The following is a 20,080-nucleotide window of genomic DNA, read 5'->3' as shown; positions in this document are numbered from 1 at the left end:
AAAACATAAGAGCTGCACTGCCCAGGGCCAAAACAGGCTAAAACTGAAATTGACAAATCTTCCCAGGAGAAATGATGGTGTTGGTTCAAATCCTTCTGGAAGGCCTTCATTGGATGTAAAAAAACAGGAAAACCACCAACTTACACATTTCAACTCTAAACACTAGCACACTTAAATCAGAGGAAAGATTTAAGTGTTCTGGAAGCTAGAACTGGAAGAAGCCCTTAAATTTATAAAAGGGGATATACCTGGAATATCAGAAGTTAGGCACCTAGCTGAACAAATACTTGCAATTCAGAATTCATTATAAAAAATAAATGGAAACAAAATATAGTAGAATTCAAAGGATACTCAGAAAGAATTGCAAGCCTAAAAATAAAACTCATAAACAAAGAGATCTCAATCATTAAGGTATATGCTCCTACCTCAAGTCATAGTTTAAAAGAAATAGAAGAGTTTTATAATCATCTATCAAGTATAATTTCCAAAGAGAAAATACAAGAGTTAATAGCAATGGGGAGGCTTCAATGTCACAATAGGATTAAGGACATCACAACAGGACAAAGTGCTAGGACCATATAGTTATAGTTCTAGAAATGCACAGGGAGAATTATATTTAACTTAGCAGCAAGCAATAATTTAACAATAATGAATTCAGTATTCAAAAAGAGGTTTAACAGATGGCAGACAGATATTTTTCCTGATGGAAATAGCAAGAGGGAGATTGACTTCATTCTCTGCCTAAATACAAGCCTATATACCTCTGTACAGGTGCTCAATAATTTTAGATTTATTTAGTACAGATCACAGAATGACCAGAGGAATGATCTCATTATTATTATTATTATTATTATCATCTGAGACCTCCAGGGAGTCAAGGACTCATCGAGGGAGGCTGTAAATTACCCAACCCAGCTATTATACCTTCCCTTAAATTCATTTGCACTAGATGCACACACACTACCCCTAAGGGCAAATTATTCCACTCACTTGCTGCTCTCTGAGAGAAAAACCTAGCTCCTATCCCTTTCTTGACTGCAAATAAATGTAACTTCCATGGATGCCCCCCCGTGTTCTCTCCCCGCCTTCCATATCGCAAAAAATTTCATCGTTTGAAATGCTATAACACCCATTCAAATGTTTATAGACCTCTATCATATCACCCCTCTTTCTCCTGTAAACCAGAGTCTGCAATCCACATACTCACAATCTGTCCTCATAATCTAAATCATAAAATCCAGATATAATCTTTGCAACTCTTCTTTCCACCCTTTCAACAACTTCTTTATCCCCTTGATAAAAGTGTGGTCTTACCCAAGTGTGGTCTTATCAAAGCCTTATAAAGAGGCAAAATTACTTCCTTATCCTTACATGTCAAGGTTCGCTTCAACATAGCAATTATCCTCTGAGTTGTATTTGCAACTTTTGCTATGTGACCTTTGAACTTTAAATTCTTATCCATCCACCAATACACCAAGATCCTTTGCCTCTTCAGTTTCTCCTAGCATAACCCCGCTAATATAATATGCCACTGGAACTCTAATCACGCCAAAGTGTATAACTTTACACTTACTAACATTAAACTGACAGCCATTTTCATTTGCCCAGATTTCCAGTCTATTCAAATCATTTTGTAATTGCTGAATATCAGTAGCATCCCTGATTGCCCTGCCTATCTTTGCATCATCAGCAAACAATTGCAAATCTGATGATAGACACTGCTTGATGTCCTTAATGTACAGATTGAACAATAATGGCCCAAGGACTGAATCCTGAGGTATACACCACTGGTTACCTTAAATCTAGCAGATTTAAGGTAACCAGTGGTGTATCTTAAAAAAGTGGTGTACCAGTGGTAACCCACTGTATACCACTTTTTGATATCTGTCTGTCAACCATCCCCTGATTCAAGTCAACAGATTATGTTCCAATCCCATATTCTGCAGTTAACACAACAGCCTATCATGTGGTATCCTATCAAATGCCTTGAAAAATTAAACATTATCATAGTGTATCCATTCCCTTTATCCAACTCGGCTGTAACACTGTTATAAAACATGACCTTCATTTAGTAAACCCATGCTGTTCCCTGCAGAGTATAGAATGCTTGTCTATCCATTTCTGTATGCAAGTTCTTACCAACTTCTCTAAAATCTTCACTACCACACCAGAGAAACTAATAGGTCAGTAGTTAGACATATCCATTTTTGCACCACCCTTGTGCAATGGAACCATCATACATTCCTGTGGTATCATTCCTGAGCTGAGACTCGAGTTATACAAATGTGTGAAAGGCCTAGCCAATTCAGCTGAACATTCCTTTAACAAACAGGCAGATATTCCATCTGTCCCTATTGACAAATTCTTATCCAGGTTATGCAAGAGCTCTTCAACCTCATTTTCATGAACCTCTAACTCTTCATCCAACGTAGCAGTAGCACTGTGCACCATACTACATACACCTGGTTGATATATCTTAGCAAAGTGAGCACTCATTAACTGAACAATCTCCTTAGCTTCCAACACTCGTGTACCATCTGCATTCAATAAAGTTATTCTTCCACATCCATTCTTTCTTTTGCTTGTGACATAACAATAAAATTCTTTTGGATTGCCTTTAGCTTGCATGGCCAATTTCTTTTCATACTCCGTTTTAGCTTTTCTCATAATACTCGTTACTTTTCTGGCCTGAGCTTTATATATTTCATAGCTCCTTTCATTCTTATTCTCACGATATTATTTCCACATCATCTTCTTCTTGTGGATCTCTAGCTATAATAAGGCTGCACATCCATTTCACTTCCAACCTATTTATTCTTCGAACACTAGGGATACATTCAGATACCGCCTAATTCAAGCACTTTTTCAAAGATTCCCAAGCATTGCTGACATTTTTTCCATTCAGTAACTGATACCATGGGACCAAAGATAGTATTCTTCTAAGTCGATCATAATTTCCAGCTTTGTAATTCAGCATGTAGCCTGATTTAATCAGAGCTTCAATACAAGTACATACTTCCCAAGAAAGAACAGCATAATCACTGTCACCAATTGGTGGAAAAATAGCCATAATCTTGACAGAGATCCCTTCTGATGCTATGAGCAAATCCAGCACTCTTTGACCTCGAGTTCCTTCTTTCACATGCTGCTTGAGAAAGTTATCTCGCAACAATTCAATAAATTCCTGTTCTTTCTGATCATGAGATTTCTCTTCTACCAAATCAATGTTTGGAAAATTAAAGTCACCCATAACGATCATTCGCTTGGTACCCATAAGACTAAATTGGCGATGCATTTCTTCATCCCTTACAATTGAGCTGCCAGGTCTGTAGCAACACCCCACCATATATTTCATTCTGTTAACCTCCACTTCACACCAAATAGACTCAAGCTCATCACTACATGGGAAATTGTTACCATCATTGTTTTCCTGTATTTCTACCCTAACTGGACTTAGGTCATCTGACATCATTAGTAGTACTCCTCCTCCTCTCCTATCTCTTCTGTCATTCCTAAAAATAGTATATCTGTTACACTCGATCCCACTTACCATATCTGATTCTGATAGCCAGGTTTCACTAATGCCAACAATCTTAGGCCACATCGTATTCAATAAAGCAACAAACTCAACCCCATTGTTTCTAATGCTCCTGGCATTTGTGTATAGACATAATAATTACAACCTAGCCTATTCTTATAATTAGATATGCAATGTATTTGGTCTTGTTCTAGAATGTTCTCTTTTCCCTCCCCAGACAAAAGGTCTGAACCCAAAGCATATTTTTCCACTCCTTCGCCACATACAAGGCAATAGAAAATTATAACAGAAAAACAGGATTAAGTGTATCAAACCAAGCAAGTCAAAAGTTAATGTTATAGACCAACAAAAAGAAAAATACAAAGCAAATTTGACAAAAGTGATTGCTTCTCAAAATCTGATACAGTCAGAAACTGATGTTCAAGATGTTTGCAACTATATTGAAACTATTATTAAGTCTTCAATTAATTAAACTTGCAAAGAATTCTACTGGCAGGAAGAATGATAAGAACTCTAAAAAAACTAAGATACTAAAGAAAAACAGATTACATTCATTGAGAGATAAGATTAAATTTGCAGAATTTGTCAAAAGAGAAATCTGAAATGATCTGAGAAAATTCAATATACAAGTGAAATATTCAAGGCAATATAAAATAGACTCTCACTAAAAATAGCCTTTCTGAAGGCAAAAAATGGATTCCCTGTCTTTTAGATAAAAATAGAAACATTGCAAACAATAGAAAAGAAATTCAAGCATTCGCCAATGATTTTTTACAAAGATCTTTATACAAGCTGCATAACTGGATCAAACAAACAGAAATAGAAATGAAACACAATAAGTGTCCAGAACCAGATGAAGTGCCCACAGAGCTTTTCAAACATGGGTTGGACAACTTACTACCATTATTACTTAAACTGTACAACAGAATCCTAAAAGATGAGACTTTCCCTAATCAGTGGCTGAAATCAGGAATAATTCTTCACAAAAAAAAGGCATACAATCAGATATAAACAACTATAAAATTTTTACAGATATCTGTTTATCAGATATAAACAACTATAAAATTTTTACAAGAATAATCCTCAAAAGAATTTGTAACCATCTGGACTCTGAACAACCATATGAACAAGCAGGTTTCAGAAAAAAATGTTCTACAATAGACCATCTACACACAGTTAATTAAATAGTAGAAAAATATTTAGAATAAAATAAACCTTTATCATTCATTGACTATAACAAAACATTTGATTCCATAGAACATTACCTTCTTTTCTGTGCTTTGAAAGACATGGGAATCGAGGAAAAATATATCTGACTAACTATTTATGAAAATAGTGAGACACTATCAGGTTGGAGGAAAGCAGTGACTTCTTTAGGATGCAGAGAGGCATCAAACAAGGTGATCTCATTGCTCCCAAACTTTTTATAGCACCCCTTGAAGCCATTTTCAGGTATCTGGATTGGGATGATTATGGAAGCTACGAATGTAATTATTTATGTAATTGTGGATTACAAATGTAATCCACAATTACAATCGTAAGTGTAATTGTGGATTACAATTACAATTATAATTGTAATCCACAATTACAATCCACATGCGATGTGGATTGCAATTGTGGATTACAATCCACATCTGCAAAATGTGGATTGTAATCCAAAATGTGGATTACAATCCACATTTTGCAGATGGCATCATTCTGTTTGCTGAAGATGGCTCTCAACTTAATCTGATGATCAATGAATTAAGCATAAAAAGCAAGGAAATAGGTCTAATAATAGATTATCAAAAAATAAAAATATTGACAAAAACCATGAGCATATTCCCACTGATGTTGAAAATACTATAATATATATATGTAAAGAACTACAAATACTTAGAATAAATGATCTCCATGTCAAACTGCTTTGACCTTGAAATTCAGAGCAGAATCAAACCGTGCTTGGAAGAGCTACTGGGGAAATGAAGCATTGAATGAAAGAGGATCTCTCCAATTTGTCTAAAAAGAAAATTATTAGGTACGATTGTCCTACCAACTTTGACTAATGGTTTCCAAACTTGGGCACAAACCACTATACAGATTTAAAAAAAAGTGCCAAGTTTGCCAAAGAGCAATGAAGAGGAGTTTACTCAGAGTATCCAGATTAGATAGAATAAGGAACAAGGAACTTAAGAGACCTAACAAAAATAAAAGACATCATTTGGAGAGCTAGGAAATCAAAATGGGATTGGGCCACTTGGCAAGATAATCAAGATGATAGACGGTCAGACGGTTATGAAGAGCATTTGAGAGAATGTTGATTGTGGATAGGAGGTAAAGAGGAGATGTGATAGAGACCTTCAAGTTAGTTAAGGGATTCTATCAGATTAATACAGAAGGAATTATAAAAAGAGTGGATGTTAAAATGGGAAGAACAAGAGGCCATCCCAGGAAGTTGTATAAAGATGTGATGAAGAAGGGCGTGTGTGTGAGGAGATTTTTTACATGGAGTTATTAGTGAGTGGAATGCATTGCCGGAGTGCATTGTGAATGCAGGTAGTGTAAATAACTTCAAAGCTCATTATGATAGACAATGTTGCTGGTTGAATGGGCTTCCCACAATGAGTCTATTGACTCCATAGAGGTCACCAAAATAATAACAGAGTGGCTGCCAGAGAAGCATGAAAACATGAATGTTTTCATGCTAATTATGTATAAAGACTGTCTGTGTTGTTCATAGTCTTTTAACCCTCAATGTTTAGTGTTTTTTCTTTTATGTCACCTGAAGAAGGCTGTTACAGGCCGAAACTAGTAGTGTGTTTATATTAAAATCTGTTTGCTTAAATCTCGATTCTAGTCATTTAATTCTTCATAAAACTATGTATGTTAACCGAGTCAATGATCATTCTGTCATACATATACAGGGTGTTCGGGATAAATTTGACAGTTTCGTAAGGAAAAAGAAAATCTTCTTTGTATCTATTAAATTTAATGAATTGACAAAAAAACATTACAGGCAGAGTTAATTACAATACTATCAACAAGATTTACTCAAAATAACCACCATTAGCATCGATCACAGCTTCAATTCTGCTTCGGAACCTCGAACAAGCTGATGCTACAGTCTCCCTGGGAAGGGCCGCAAAAACTGTTTTAATTTTATCCATTAACTGGGGCTTTTGTATTACTGGAAGTGCGATTGGTGTCTTTTTCAACTGTGCCCCATACAAAATAATCCATGGGGTTAAGGTCTGGGGAGTTTGGAGGCCAAACATTTGGACTGGTGAAGTCGTAGAAATTTTCAGACAACCATTTTTGACTTTTCCCAGAGGTGTGGCAAGAGGCCGAATCCTGCTGCCATACATACGGCCTACCATTGGCTACCCTTGTTATCCAGGGCTTGACTACAGTTAGCAACTCCACGAACAAAGCCCGAATTCCAATGCCAGGGTTCTTCAACACCTGTTCCTGCAGATTTGCGAGGAATTCTGCTGTACGAACGCAATCAGATCGTCTGCTAGGGATCTTTCTTCTTGCTACATCCTCGTAGTCACCATTGCAAGTCTCTAGTTCATGCCTGATTGTTTTTACTGTATTCAGGGAGCATTGGGCAGCAGTCGTAATATCCTTATTTTGATGGCGGGCACGAATCATCATGATACAAGTTATTCTCTTCCATGATTCAGGTGGGTTCCAGCTATCCATCCTTTCTGACATCTTGTATATGAATGAAGAAGGGTCCAAACTTTTAAATGAAGAGAAGTGTGTGTTAATACATGTAACTTACGGAAAAATATAATTAATTATAAATATGTCAAATTTATCCCGAACACCCTGTATATATATATTTCTATCATATATCCCCTGTTTTCATCAACAAAAATTAAGGATAAACTGAAGGAAGAATGCCATAAAAAGATAGTCACTTATTCTCAGCATATATGAAAATGTTATAGAGGACTCGATATAACATTTTCACTTCTTAAAGAAACAAAATCTGTGCACAGTAGTTGTGCAACTTATTGTTATAGATTTGGCTATAACAATAATAAATCTCTTTATCTCTATTTGTCACCAACTTTCAAGTGGTCCGTTGAGCTAGTTTCTCACTTTTGCAATGTGCCCTCTAAACTTCAAATCCATATCCACTATTACCCCAGAATCCTCTGTCAATATCTTTTCATCCCAAAATGCATAACTTTACATTTTGACACATTAAACTTGCATTATTTTTTTCCCATGCTGAAATCCTGAAAGATCACATATACAATTTCTATATAAAGAATCATATACACTGCAGCATGCAGATTTTCAAAGAAATAACTACAGTTAGGATTTGTAAAGCTGTAGTGGAACATGCACACTAGGCATATTAAAGTAAGTTTCACAGCTTATACATGTAACAAAAATTATATAGAATTTGTTCAAAAACTCCAATATATTTCATCTAACATTACAATGTTCATGTAACATTGGATAAAACATACTGAAGTTTTTGAATAAATTCTATATAATTTTTGTTACAAGTGTAAGCTGTGAAACTTACTCGAAAATAGTTAGGTAAACCAAAACTCCTTGAACACTAATATAAAATGAAAAGAATAGACTGGAACTTATGTTGGATGACAAACTTACTCATTAAGTTTTCTATCATAGGGATGTTTGATACAAAAGGTTGTGTATGGGAGAGTTGTATCAAGGAAGAGGAAGGTCAAAAATGGGAGGGATCCACAAGAATTGGTTCTCTGACCAAAGCTTTTAAAACCTTTATGTGAAAGATATTGTAAATGGGCTGCAGGGAGATATTCAGTTATTTGCAAATGATGTGAAGTTTGGAAGGGTTATTAGTAATAGTGCTGATGCTTTGGATTTTCAAGAAGTCTTGAATAAGCTGGAAAAGTGAGCAAATGAACGGATGTCAATCTAATGCAGCTATATTTAAGGTCTTGAAATTTGAGATCCATAGATGGAAAATGATGGGAGGCTACATACTCTATTGATGGACGTGGATGAGGCAGGGGATCTTGGAATAACAGAGAAAGCCAGGGATCCATCAGGCTGGAATGTAATCATTGTCTAGGAAAGGGAGAGTGTGGATCTCTGGCTTTCTCTGTTTACAGAAAACTGACACATACAGGTAGATACATTCACCAACAGTCACACCACCTCCCACCCTCCCAACAACATGGAATTATAAAAATCCTATATAACAGGGCAAAATTAATCAGTTCAGATAACAATGCCCTAACTAGTGAACCATATCCTTAACACTTTCTTAGCCAATGGCTACAACCACAAAAAAATCCAAAAAATATTAAAACCAATTAACCACAACCTCCTCCCCCTTCATAACAGAGATTACTCTAAATTTATCATCATTCTTTATATTCGGGTACATCCAAAAAGCTAACAAAAATCCTAAGAAAATATGACCTGATAATCTGTTACAAACCACATAAGAAATTGGCATCTCTTATCTGCTCCACCAAAGACCAGCCACATTCCCTAGACCTACCTGGTATACTCCAGGTAGGAGTGTACCAGGTAAGTCTAGGCATCCCTTGCAGCTGCAAACTGTCCTACTATGGCCAAACAAGCAGGACAAGTAATATCAGGATATCCAAACACAAAGACTACATCCAGTTTCACCAATATAGCCACGCAGGACTTGATGAACAGGCATTGTGGACACCCACCACAGAATATGTTGGAAGAAGGCTACTTTGTGACACTGCAGCAAGTACAAGTATGAAAGATTATTCCTGGAATCAGCCCCCCTCTCTGAAAAACTTCACAAAAATCAACAAATTTCAGTGCATGAGACTGTCCCAAATTTGGGAAGCTTGCATTTTAAGAACATTCACCCAACAGCCAAGGCAACCCAATTTAGCCTGCTAAGGGACACCTTTAGGACCAACTTCAGTTGCTTTCCTTCAGCCTCATTTGCTTAGTGTTAGTGCCTGCGTGCACATATCATTGTTTTGTGATCCCTGAAGATGACAATGCAACATTGCTGAAATATAGGAAGATATCGATTAAAGTTTTTAATTAAGATTCTAGTATATGTTGTCATTTCCTGAAAAATTAAAAGCTCTGTATAACCAACATATGTGACTATTAAATAACGAGACTGTTGCAAAAATGTGGTTTATTATTACAACTTATTTTTATCCCCCTTCAACATACTTCCCTCTATCTATATACTGTTGCATATGAATTTTCCATTGTTGGAAGCAGTGCTGCAAGTCATCAGGTGTTATCTGCTTCAGTAGCGCTGCCACTTTCTTCTTTACCTCATCCACTGACTGAAAATGGGTACCTTCAATGAGGATTTCAACTTTGGAAAAAGGTAAAAATCAGATGGAGCTAAGTCCGGCAAGTAAGGTGGATGGTCCAACAGTGGGATCTTCTTATCAGCCAGATACTGATTTACAGACAGTGCACTGTGGGATGGAGCGCTGTTCTGATGGAGAATCCAAGTGTTGTTCTTCCATAGATCAGGTCATTGCTTCTTTACTCGTTCTCTCAGCAGGCCAGAACCTCAAGGTAATAATGTTGGTTAACTGTCTTACCCTCTGGTACCCATTCAACCATTACCATGCCATTGATATATAAAAAAAAAAAAAAAACGATCAACATAGTCTTCAGTTTTGACTTGCTCATTCTTGTTTTTTTCATTCTCGGTGAGGTGGGAGTTTTCCAGTACATCGATTGTCTCTTTGTTTCTGGATCGTACTGGAAAATCACCGTCTCATTACATGTGATGATCTTCTCCTGCAAGTCCAGCTCTGCTGTCAGCCATTCCATGATGTGAGTACAAATTTGTTTCCGGGCATCTTTCTGCTCCTGACACAAGTTTTTGGGAACCATTTTGGCACAGACTTTGTTCATGTTCAATTACTCACGCAAAATTTGTCATATAGTCTCCTTATCAATGTGTACCGTGTCTGCTATCATCCAAATGCTTAATCAGCAATCGTTGAGGACAATTTCATTAATTTTTGCAACGTTTTGTTCGGTTCCTGCCATGACAGGGTGACCTGATCATTCATCATTTTCAACATTTTCTTGACCTTCCGCAAAGTCTTTGTGCCATTCAAACATTCGTGCACGTGACATTACATTATCACTGAACACTTCCTGCAACAGTTTTAAACATTCGGTTGGCGATTTCTTCAATTTCACAAGGAATATAAGATTAATGCACTGCTTGAGTTTAACATTAGACATTATTCTGGCAAAGTGACCTCACACACATTTCTTTTATAACTGCCTACAGACTAACTACGAGCAACAGCAAACAATGCTTATATCAACTGCTTCTAGAACCTTCAAGATTATTCATGGTGCAAGTGCATCCCACTGCTACAAGTACACTGTTTGCTGACGATGCTAAATTAGAGACAGTGGTAATTCAAAAATATTGCATATCCTGCATAATGATTAAATCACTACCATCATTCCTGGTATGTACTCTCAGGAGATGTACTATCATAACAGAACATCTTATGGACAATTTTCCTCCATATCAATCTATTATCTGTCAGGACTCCAATATTGTCAGATCTTATATATCAGTTTTCTAAGGTACCTCATTGTATCAAGCCACCAAGATCTTGGTCTTGCTCTGAGTCTTTTTCCTGCCTTCTTGGCATTAAAAACACACCTCTTTTGCTAACCTATCTTCTCTTATTCCTTTATGTGACTATACCACCTGATATTAGCTCTGTTAACAGATTGAATGCTAGCAACTTCAAGTTCTTTCCTAATATTCTCATTTTTAATATGACTGCTACTGATGCCATCTGTTCACCCTAATCTTTTATGTGTTTTATTTCTAGTTTAGTGTTTTGACTAATATTGCTATTATTCCATACATATTTATTCAGTTGACTTCTCCATACCAGCTTTCTTGATTCTGTTGTCTATTTCCATATTTAATTTGAGATCTTCACTAAAAATTATGCCTAAACAACTAAAATGTTTTGTTCTATAGGTTTCCTAATCAGTTGATGTTTATTACAGCACTTATCCAATTTATAAGGGCTTGTATAACATCTGCAGACTTGTATAACATTATCTGAATAAAGTAAAGAGTTCAAATTAACATTTCCAATTTTGGCATTAGATTTAATGCCACTTCATAATGTCATCCATACAGATGAGGAATAACAGAGGGAATAATGTACATCCTTGTATCACACCTGATTTAACATCGAACCATCTTCCTGTACTCCTTTAATTCTAACTGCTGACTTATAACTCCTATTTACTATATAATTGTAGAGATTTGAACTATTTTTCTCTCGGCAACTTGTCATATGCCTTGTTCAGATCTACAAAGCTTAAATATACAGATCCTTGTTATATTTCCATGACTTCTCACCTATTTGTCTTCAAGTGAAACTCTTATCCTGATAACCTCTATTTGGCATGAACCCATCTTGTGATTCTCCAAATTTCTCTTCCACGATTTTACTTACCTTTTTCTGAAGTCATCATTTATCATCAATTTCCTGATATGTTACTTGACAGCACTTGTATTTCACATTTTGTTCTTTTAAGGCACTTCTGACTGAATCGATCTACCTAGATCTTGATCTTCCTCTGGATCTTTTTGCTGTCATCTTTACATCAAACATCCACTTGTAAAACCTTCCTTCTCCCATTCTATTTAAGTGGCCACACCATATATTAGCTCTGCTCACCCATTCCCAAATGCTAATAATGTTAAGTTTCTTTTTAATATCTTCATTTTTAATATGATTCTTCCCTTGACACCAACTGCTCACTCCTCTAATTTTTCTCAGAACTCACATATCTGTAGTCTCTAGTCATTTATCAAATGCTTTATTTCTAACCCAACTCTCAGATCCCTAACTTAAAATTGCTTTGAACACTATTTTGTATACTGCTAGTTTGGTGTTTTGGCTAATTTATCTCTTATTCTATTTAAATTATTCAGTTGGCTCCCCACCATACCAGCTTGGCTTATTCTGCTATTTCCAAATTTAATTGGCTATCTTGACTAAAAATTGTGCGTAAATAGCTAAAATATTTTACTTGTTCTATAGATTCACCATTGAGAATGCACCTGAGGTTTTCTATATTCCTGCCTATTTTAAGAGTTTTGGTCTTTTCTGTTCTAATTTTCATGCCAAATTTGTTACAGCTATTATTTAATTCAATAAAAGCCTGGAGATTTGCAATGGATGTGATTAAGAGTACATCATCATTGGCATAAAGTAAAGAACTAAGTTTGATATCTCTGCTTCTAATATCAGGTTTAATGCCACTTTCTTTCCTTTAATGTGATCCATATAGATGATGAATAAGAGTGGAGATAACATGCATCCTTGTCTTACACATGATTTGACATCAAACCATCTTCCTGTATTTTCTTCAATTCTAACTGTCGATTACAACTTAAATATAGACTATGTATCTTCTTTTTCTTTTCTTCAAGGATTAGGCATTTGCCTGGTTCTGCTTCACTGGTCTTTCCATCTTGCAGCTGGTCTCTCTCTCTCTCCTCAGCTACCAAAAGCGGAAGATGATATCTTTCATCCTGAATAGATGTTCTTTCCATTTCTCTCAACACTACATATGCCTCTATGTATACTATTTATTCTTAGACCATTATTAGCCCAGTATAATTGTAGTGTTTTATAAAACTCTTCTCTGGGCACCTTTTCATACCTTCTTCCAGATTTATGAAACTTAAGTACAGATCTTTGCTATATTCTCATAATTTCTCAACTATTTGTTGTAAAGTAAAATTCTAATCCTGACAACCTCCATTTGGCCTAACCCAGCTTGTTTTCCGAGTTTCTTTTCCACAATTTTTCTCAGCCTCTTTTCAAGTATACTCACATAAATCTTACATGGAACACTTAGTAGAGAAACTCCTCTGCAATTCTAACATTCAGCTTTATTACTTTTGTTTATAGATGGGAACTATGAGCTCTACTCCAATTATCTGGAATTCAACCTTCTGACCAGATTCTCTGGATTACGCAGTGTAGCCACTGCAAAACTTTTATAACTCCATATTTGAACATTTCTGAACAAATAACATTTACTCCAGCTGCTTTTCCACATTTCAAGTTTTTGATGGATCCTGAGAGAAGTGACCAAAATGGTCATGGGTCTGTGGAATGCTTTCAGTTAAAGACAAACTGAAAGCTTGTGGGTTACAAAATATATCTGAGAGGTAAAAAAGTAGAAATATAGTAGAAGCATATAAGTTGCTAATGGGGTACATAACAGGTATATAAGAGAAAATTTCAATACATGTACAAGAGGAGAGTGAACAAAGGGTTATCCCCGAAAAATGTCAAGAATATATAATATAGTGGTGGTGAAGAGTTTAGAAAAGTTGGTATGAACTCAGAAATGGATAGACAAACAAGCTATACTTTGCAAGGAATAAAGGGAAGTCATATTTTAGCATTTGCTCATATTTTATAATGTTTAATAATGTTAGAGATGAATTTGATAAAAAGAATGGATACACTATGATACTGTTAGACTTTGGTAAGGTATTTGATAGAATACCACATGGAAGACTGTTGCATAAACTGGAGAATATGATTGAAATATAAAGTGGCTGGTTGATAGGCAGGTATCAGAAAGTGGTATATAAGAGGTGAGAATCTGCCAGATTTAAGATTACCACTGATATACTCCAGGGATCAGTCCTTGAACCACTATTGCTCAATCTATACATTACTGATATTTGGAAGGATCTAACAGATGTTCAGTTGTTTACTGATGATATAAAGATAAGCAGGGAAATCAGAAATGTTACTGATATACAGCACTTACAGAATGATTTAAATAGTAATTTCACAGACAATCACACACACACACAAACATCCATGCCCATGGCAGGATTCTAACCCACAGGCTGTAAAGCAGATATGCTAACCACTCGACCAACCAGGCCAGCTTAGGCTGGAAATGTGAGCAAATGATAATGGCTATCAAGTAAACAAAGTTATACGAGTCTCACACTATGAGATTTCCAACAGCATATTATACAGTGGGATTGTGGTACAAAAAAATTGAATGAGGCTAGGAATCTTGGAATTATGGCGAACAGGAATTTGAATAGAAACTCAAAGATCACATTTGCAAAAAACTGCCTCGATACAATTACATCTGGCTACTGTGCACAGATTTAGTCTCCTGCATTTGGAGGAGATAAAGAAGCTGTAGAAAGAGGGCAAAAAAGAGTAACAAAAATGCTCCCCCATACATTACAAAAAAAAGTAATGTATGGGGGAGGGAGGGGCATTTTGGTGGTATATTACAGAAAATAAAAGGAATCTTGTTCTTGAGCTAATATTAATTTGCATATTAATGATACTGTGAAAGGTTTGAAATACAGGAGGAAGGAATAAAATTATTCACTGATGATGCAAAATTAGGAACATTCATTTTTAGGAAAATCCTAAAATGAATTTGAAGTGGTGCACAATGATAACATCAACAGACTAATGGTGTGAGCATAAGAGAATGAAGATTAGTTTCATTGTTAGTTGCCAACTGTAAGGTTTTGCATTCTGGATTCAGAGATTGTAGATTATATATCATAGTGAGATGGTGTCCCAGGACATCGAGGAAGTTAGGGATTTTGTAAAGGTGGTTATGAAAATGGAAAGTAAAACTGCTATGCTGAGAAACACTGATAAGTTTCCTCATCAGTGTATTTATCAGTACTTGCTTATCTCTATTTATCAGTGTTTCTCAGCATAACAGTTATCCTTTCCATTTTCATAACCATTTTTATCTACTAATAAGCAGAGAAACTTGGATTATACTTTATAAAGCCTTAATTCAAGTGCATTAAGACTGATACAATGTATTACTAGTTACCTGAGTTTCAAGAAAATGTGCAAACAGCAAAGAAAGTACAGAATTAATGAATAACTAAGATATGGAACTATAAAATGACTAATTATGAGTTATCCACCTCTTTACTTTTTTTTTTTTTTGTGACTCTCACTCATGAAAGATTATAAGCCTAGAGTACCATGAGTGAGCTAAGGATTTTTCTATTTTTTAATTAATTTTTTATAATTTGTTGTATTTTAATTGATTTTTTTACATAGTCTGGAAACCCTACTCTAGGGTCCAAACATGGAACTTTTTTTTTTCTTCACTTCAGTCTTCCAATAAGAAGATGAGTGGTATCACACAGAATGATGAAATTCACCTCCACCTAAAAACAATCACAAATATCCATGCCCATGATGCAATTCAGGCCCACAGCTTGTTGGTTGGAAAATGGATGTACTAACCACTCAACCAACCCAAATGACAAACTTTCTACAATATTTCCACATCTTTCCTAAAACCGGTGACTAAGATAGTTAAGACAGCTCAGAATAAAATAAAAAATATAAAGGCATAAAATACATCAGGATATGAAAGAAACACAGGGATCTGATATTAAATATGCAAGAGGAAATTTTTTTTATAACAGTGGGGGGGGGGGATCATCCCTACACATTTGAATAAAAGTAGGGTTAACAAGAGAGTAGATGCAGACTGGTTTGGTTATTTGGAATTGCATCCTAAGCAACTAAGGCTATGAGGCCAATGCATTATGTCTGGAAAATTGTAAATATTCTTCTGGTTGGTTTGCTTATTTTGCAAGATGAAAAATTAAGTTTCCAGTAAGGCACAGATATTTCTCATGAAGAATCACTGAAATTTGTTGCTGAATGAAATGGTCAGCATACTGTCAAGAGTGAATGATCAGGAAATATAGGCATTCTAGCTCAAATAATAATATACCTATTTCTCAATTAATAATACCTACTTGGAATAGCTTTTTATTTGTGTCTGGTCAGTTAGTGCTACTGTTAATCGTTTGTTGTAATGTCTATGAGAACACTGAAAATATACATTAACATTTCAAATATCAAGTGATGCCTTCTCTTCATAGGCTGTGCAAACTTATGAATTTATAAGAATTTTTTTAAGAGAAATTCTTCCTTTTCCTTTACATTATCATGTAATAATATTATTAAGTTATAATATAGTTATTACTATTATTTTAGACAGTAAAAAGAAAAACTTTGTTCCATTCCTTTTTTATTCTTCTTTTGCTGGAAAAGACTTGTTTATGGAATCTATATATGAAAATTATATCAAGATGAACCAAGTAATGCTATTAGGCTCTTCAACTCTAAAATAGCTTTGAAAGTGTTAAATTTGCTCCAATTATCAAAACTATATAACATATATATGAGCCTCCATAGCTGTCGGTATACACAAAGCACTTTGGTGAGAAAGACCTAGGCTCGATTCCCATCCATGAAACGAGGAACCTTTATCTGGTCACTTTCGACTAAAGGTGAGTTAGCCAGTCTCATACAGAGGTAGAGGGTTTTCCTTCAAAGGTGGAGCAAGCTACCAACACTCCTATCTCAGTAGCTACCATAATGCAAAACACATCTCCTTGCAGATATGTATAATGTTATGCATTAAGGGAAGGGTCACTACCCAGACTAGTTTCGACCTTTATTCAGGTCTCTTCAGTGGGAGCCAGGCCTTTGCAAGGAGTTGCCCGGTGTTGTACCACTTTATCCCAGTCCTGAAGATACTCTCAGGCACAAACTTTGTTTGCACACACTTGGATAAAGGATTAAACTAAATTTATTATATTCTGACCAAGTGAAAAATAAACTTTCAACATCTTTCTCTAAATCCAGAGTAATTTAATAAAAAGGTGGCACACCATTTGGAAGCTCCTATAGGAGGAGATGACCTTGCTAATGCTTCTGCCTTGGTATCTCCACTTGAGCCTGGCTCCCACTGAAGAGACCTCAATAAAGGTCAAAACTAGTCTGAGTAGTGGCCCTTCCCTTAATGCATAACATTATACATATCTGCAAGGAGATGTGTTTTTGCATTATGGGAGATACTGAGATAGGAGTGTTGGTAGCTTGCTCCACCTTTGCAAGGAGTTGCCTGGTGTTGTACCACTTTACCCCAGTGCTGAAAATACTTTCAGGCGCAAACCTTGTTTGCACACAATTGGATAAAGGATTAAACTAAATTTATTATAATCTGACCTATATGCAATCTTTGGACACCTTAGCAATGTGCCCTCTGAACTTCATCTCCCTATCCACCAACACCCCCCAAGTCCTTAGTCTCATCAATCTCTTGGAGTACCGTTCCATCAATGTGGTACACAGCTGGTAATCTTTTAATCCCAAAATGCATAACTGTACACTTTTCCACATCGAACTGATATCCATTACCTTTTGCCCATTCTGCCTGCTTATTTAAATCATCCTGCAAACTCTCAACATCAGCTGGATTTTTTATTGCACTACCCAACTTTGCATCATCAGCAAACAACTGAATATCTCCCTTCAGGCCATTTTCTATATCATTTATGTACAAATTAAACAACGGCCAAAGGCACAGAGGTTTGAGGCACACCACTGGTCACCTGCCTCATCCTGGACTCTGCTCCTCCATACACCACTTTCTGGTATCTTTCCCTGAGCCATTCTCTTATTCAAATCATCAGTTTAGTATCCATCCCTATATGCTCCAATTTGCACAACAGTATTCCATGGGGTCCTGTCAAAAGCCTTAGCAAAATCCAGAAGTACAACTGTGTAACCATTTCCTTTGTCCAACTCAGATGTTATTCTATTATAAAAAGTTAATAGATTGCTAAGGCAGGATCTACCTTTAACAAAACCATGTTGGCCTCTATAGAGTATCATATCCTGATCCACCCATTCTTGAATTTTGTCTTTAACCAACTTTTCCAATACTTTTACCACTACTCCTGAGATGGTGATTGGTCTGTAATTAACTACCACAGTTTTAGAGCCACCCTTATGCAAAGGAACCACTTTGCCTAACTTTCACTCCCTAGGGACCATACCAGAGTTCAAACTTAAATTAAATATCCAAGTAAGAAGGGTTGACAATTCATTTGCACATTCACACAACACCAGAGCTGATATTCCATCTAAGCCTACAGCAGTGTTTGCATTTAAATTTTGCAATATATTAAATACCTCTGATTCTTTAGCTTCAATTCTCACATTAGTTATTGCTACAGGTACAGAGATATCCTCACTTGGGTGATAGACTTTTGAAAAGTGATCACTCAGTAACTCTACTATTACATTTGAATTGGTCACCTCAATATCATCAGCACCCACTGAGGTTATCCTTCAAAAGTCATTCTTCCTTTTACTTGCCACATAGCAGAAGAACTCTTAGGGATTACCCTTGATCTCCTTGGCTACTATCTTCTCATAATCTGATTTAGCTTTTCTTACTATGCTGGTAACCTTCCTAGCTTGAGCCTTGTACTGATTTTCCATAACATTTTCTTTTTTTTCAGGTCAAGCATAATACTACTACTCATCCATCTAATGCCTACCTTGTTTGTCTTCCTGAATATGGGAATACATTCTGATATTGCCTTCCTCAGTTACCCGCTGATTTTATCTCATGCACTGCTAACATCTTTCCCCTGCAATATGTTCTGCCATGGGATGGCTGCAAGCTCACTCTGAAGCTTGTTATAATTGCAACCTGTAGTTCCATATAAGCCACTTCTTAACAGAAAAATCCACAGATTTTGCAACCTCCCAAGTCAATACCACATGATCGCTTTCACCAAATGGTGGTAACGAGGACACCTTACTTATATGTCCTGTGAACCAATGACCAGGTTCAACACTCTCACACCACGAGTCCCTTCAGTTATGTGCTGTTTCAAGTAATTATCTCTTATCATTATTATTTGACACCTCCAGGGAGTCCAAAGACTCATCGAGGGAGAGTACCCCAACAGCATCGAACGATTGGTCCCCTTCCAACTACTACTAACCGCGCTCAAACTTATTTAACTGAGCCATTAGTAGCAGAGGCTCTACCAATGTGAGAAATGAGTTTCAGAAATAGGAAAGGCATGCATAATGAGTAATATGTCTATACGTTAATGCCGTAATGTGTTAAATAATAATAATAAATATGAGCGGTCAAACTTGAAAGAAATATGAGCAACTGTGTAAAACATTTATGGCTCTTAAATTTAAATACCTGAGTAACGAAAACGATTAAGGTATCTTCCACAAGTGCCATATTTCACATTCATGTCATGATAAAAGAAGAAGAACAAATAATAATCTGTTATTATCTTGAAGTTCTAATCCGAAAAGGGAGCAAAAAATGCTCTTATTATTATTTTTCAGATCATCATTAGTTTACCACAGACTTGCAACCAACGGCGAACCATCACAATATAGCAACCTTTACTGTAATCCATGTGAAAACTATCAACAAACCAAACTGATCACGTATGACGGAAAATTGCCACCAATGCGATGAAGAGCGCCAAAATGCAAAGTGGCGGAACCAGTAACTATTTGTTCAACAAAAATTTGCAGTCTCCGAGTACAGCTGGTCCTTTTTTTTAAATTCATATTTATATTTTGACTAATGATAAGAGCATAAAATATGCATCCACAATAGCAAGATAAAAGTCATCACATGTATATGGGCTCATTTATA

At 36.0% G+C, this 20,080-nt stretch overlaps 1 protein-coding gene across 2 annotated transcripts in view; it reads right to left on the bottom strand.

The window, feature by feature from the left end:
* GPHR (Golgi pH regulator) overlaps positions 1–19,853 on the bottom strand; it is a 314,568-nt gene extending 294,715 nt beyond the window's left edge. For both annotated transcript variants that reach the window (XM_090412614.1, XM_090412615.1), the window contains exon 1: positions 19,610–19,853. In XM_090412614.1, coding sequence (XP_090268740.1) covers positions 19,610–19,651 — 42 coding nt within the window. In that variant the 5' untranslated portion in view covers positions 19,652–19,853. The remainder of the gene's footprint in view (positions 1–19,609) is intronic.
* Between the last annotated feature and the right edge of the window lie 227 nt (positions 19,854–20,080).

The sequence above is a fragment of the Typopeltis vanoorti genome, chromosome 23 (genome assembly GCF_054136105.1).
Source record: "Typopeltis vanoorti isolate ZY-2024b chromosome 23, IOZ_Tvanoo_1.0, whole genome shotgun sequence".
NCBI classification, from domain to species: Eukaryota; Metazoa; Arthropoda; class Arachnida; order Uropygi; family Thelyphonidae; genus Typopeltis; species Typopeltis vanoorti.
Note: the sequence above shows the minus strand (reverse complement) of the source record. Positions and strands in the feature narration are given on the sequence as shown.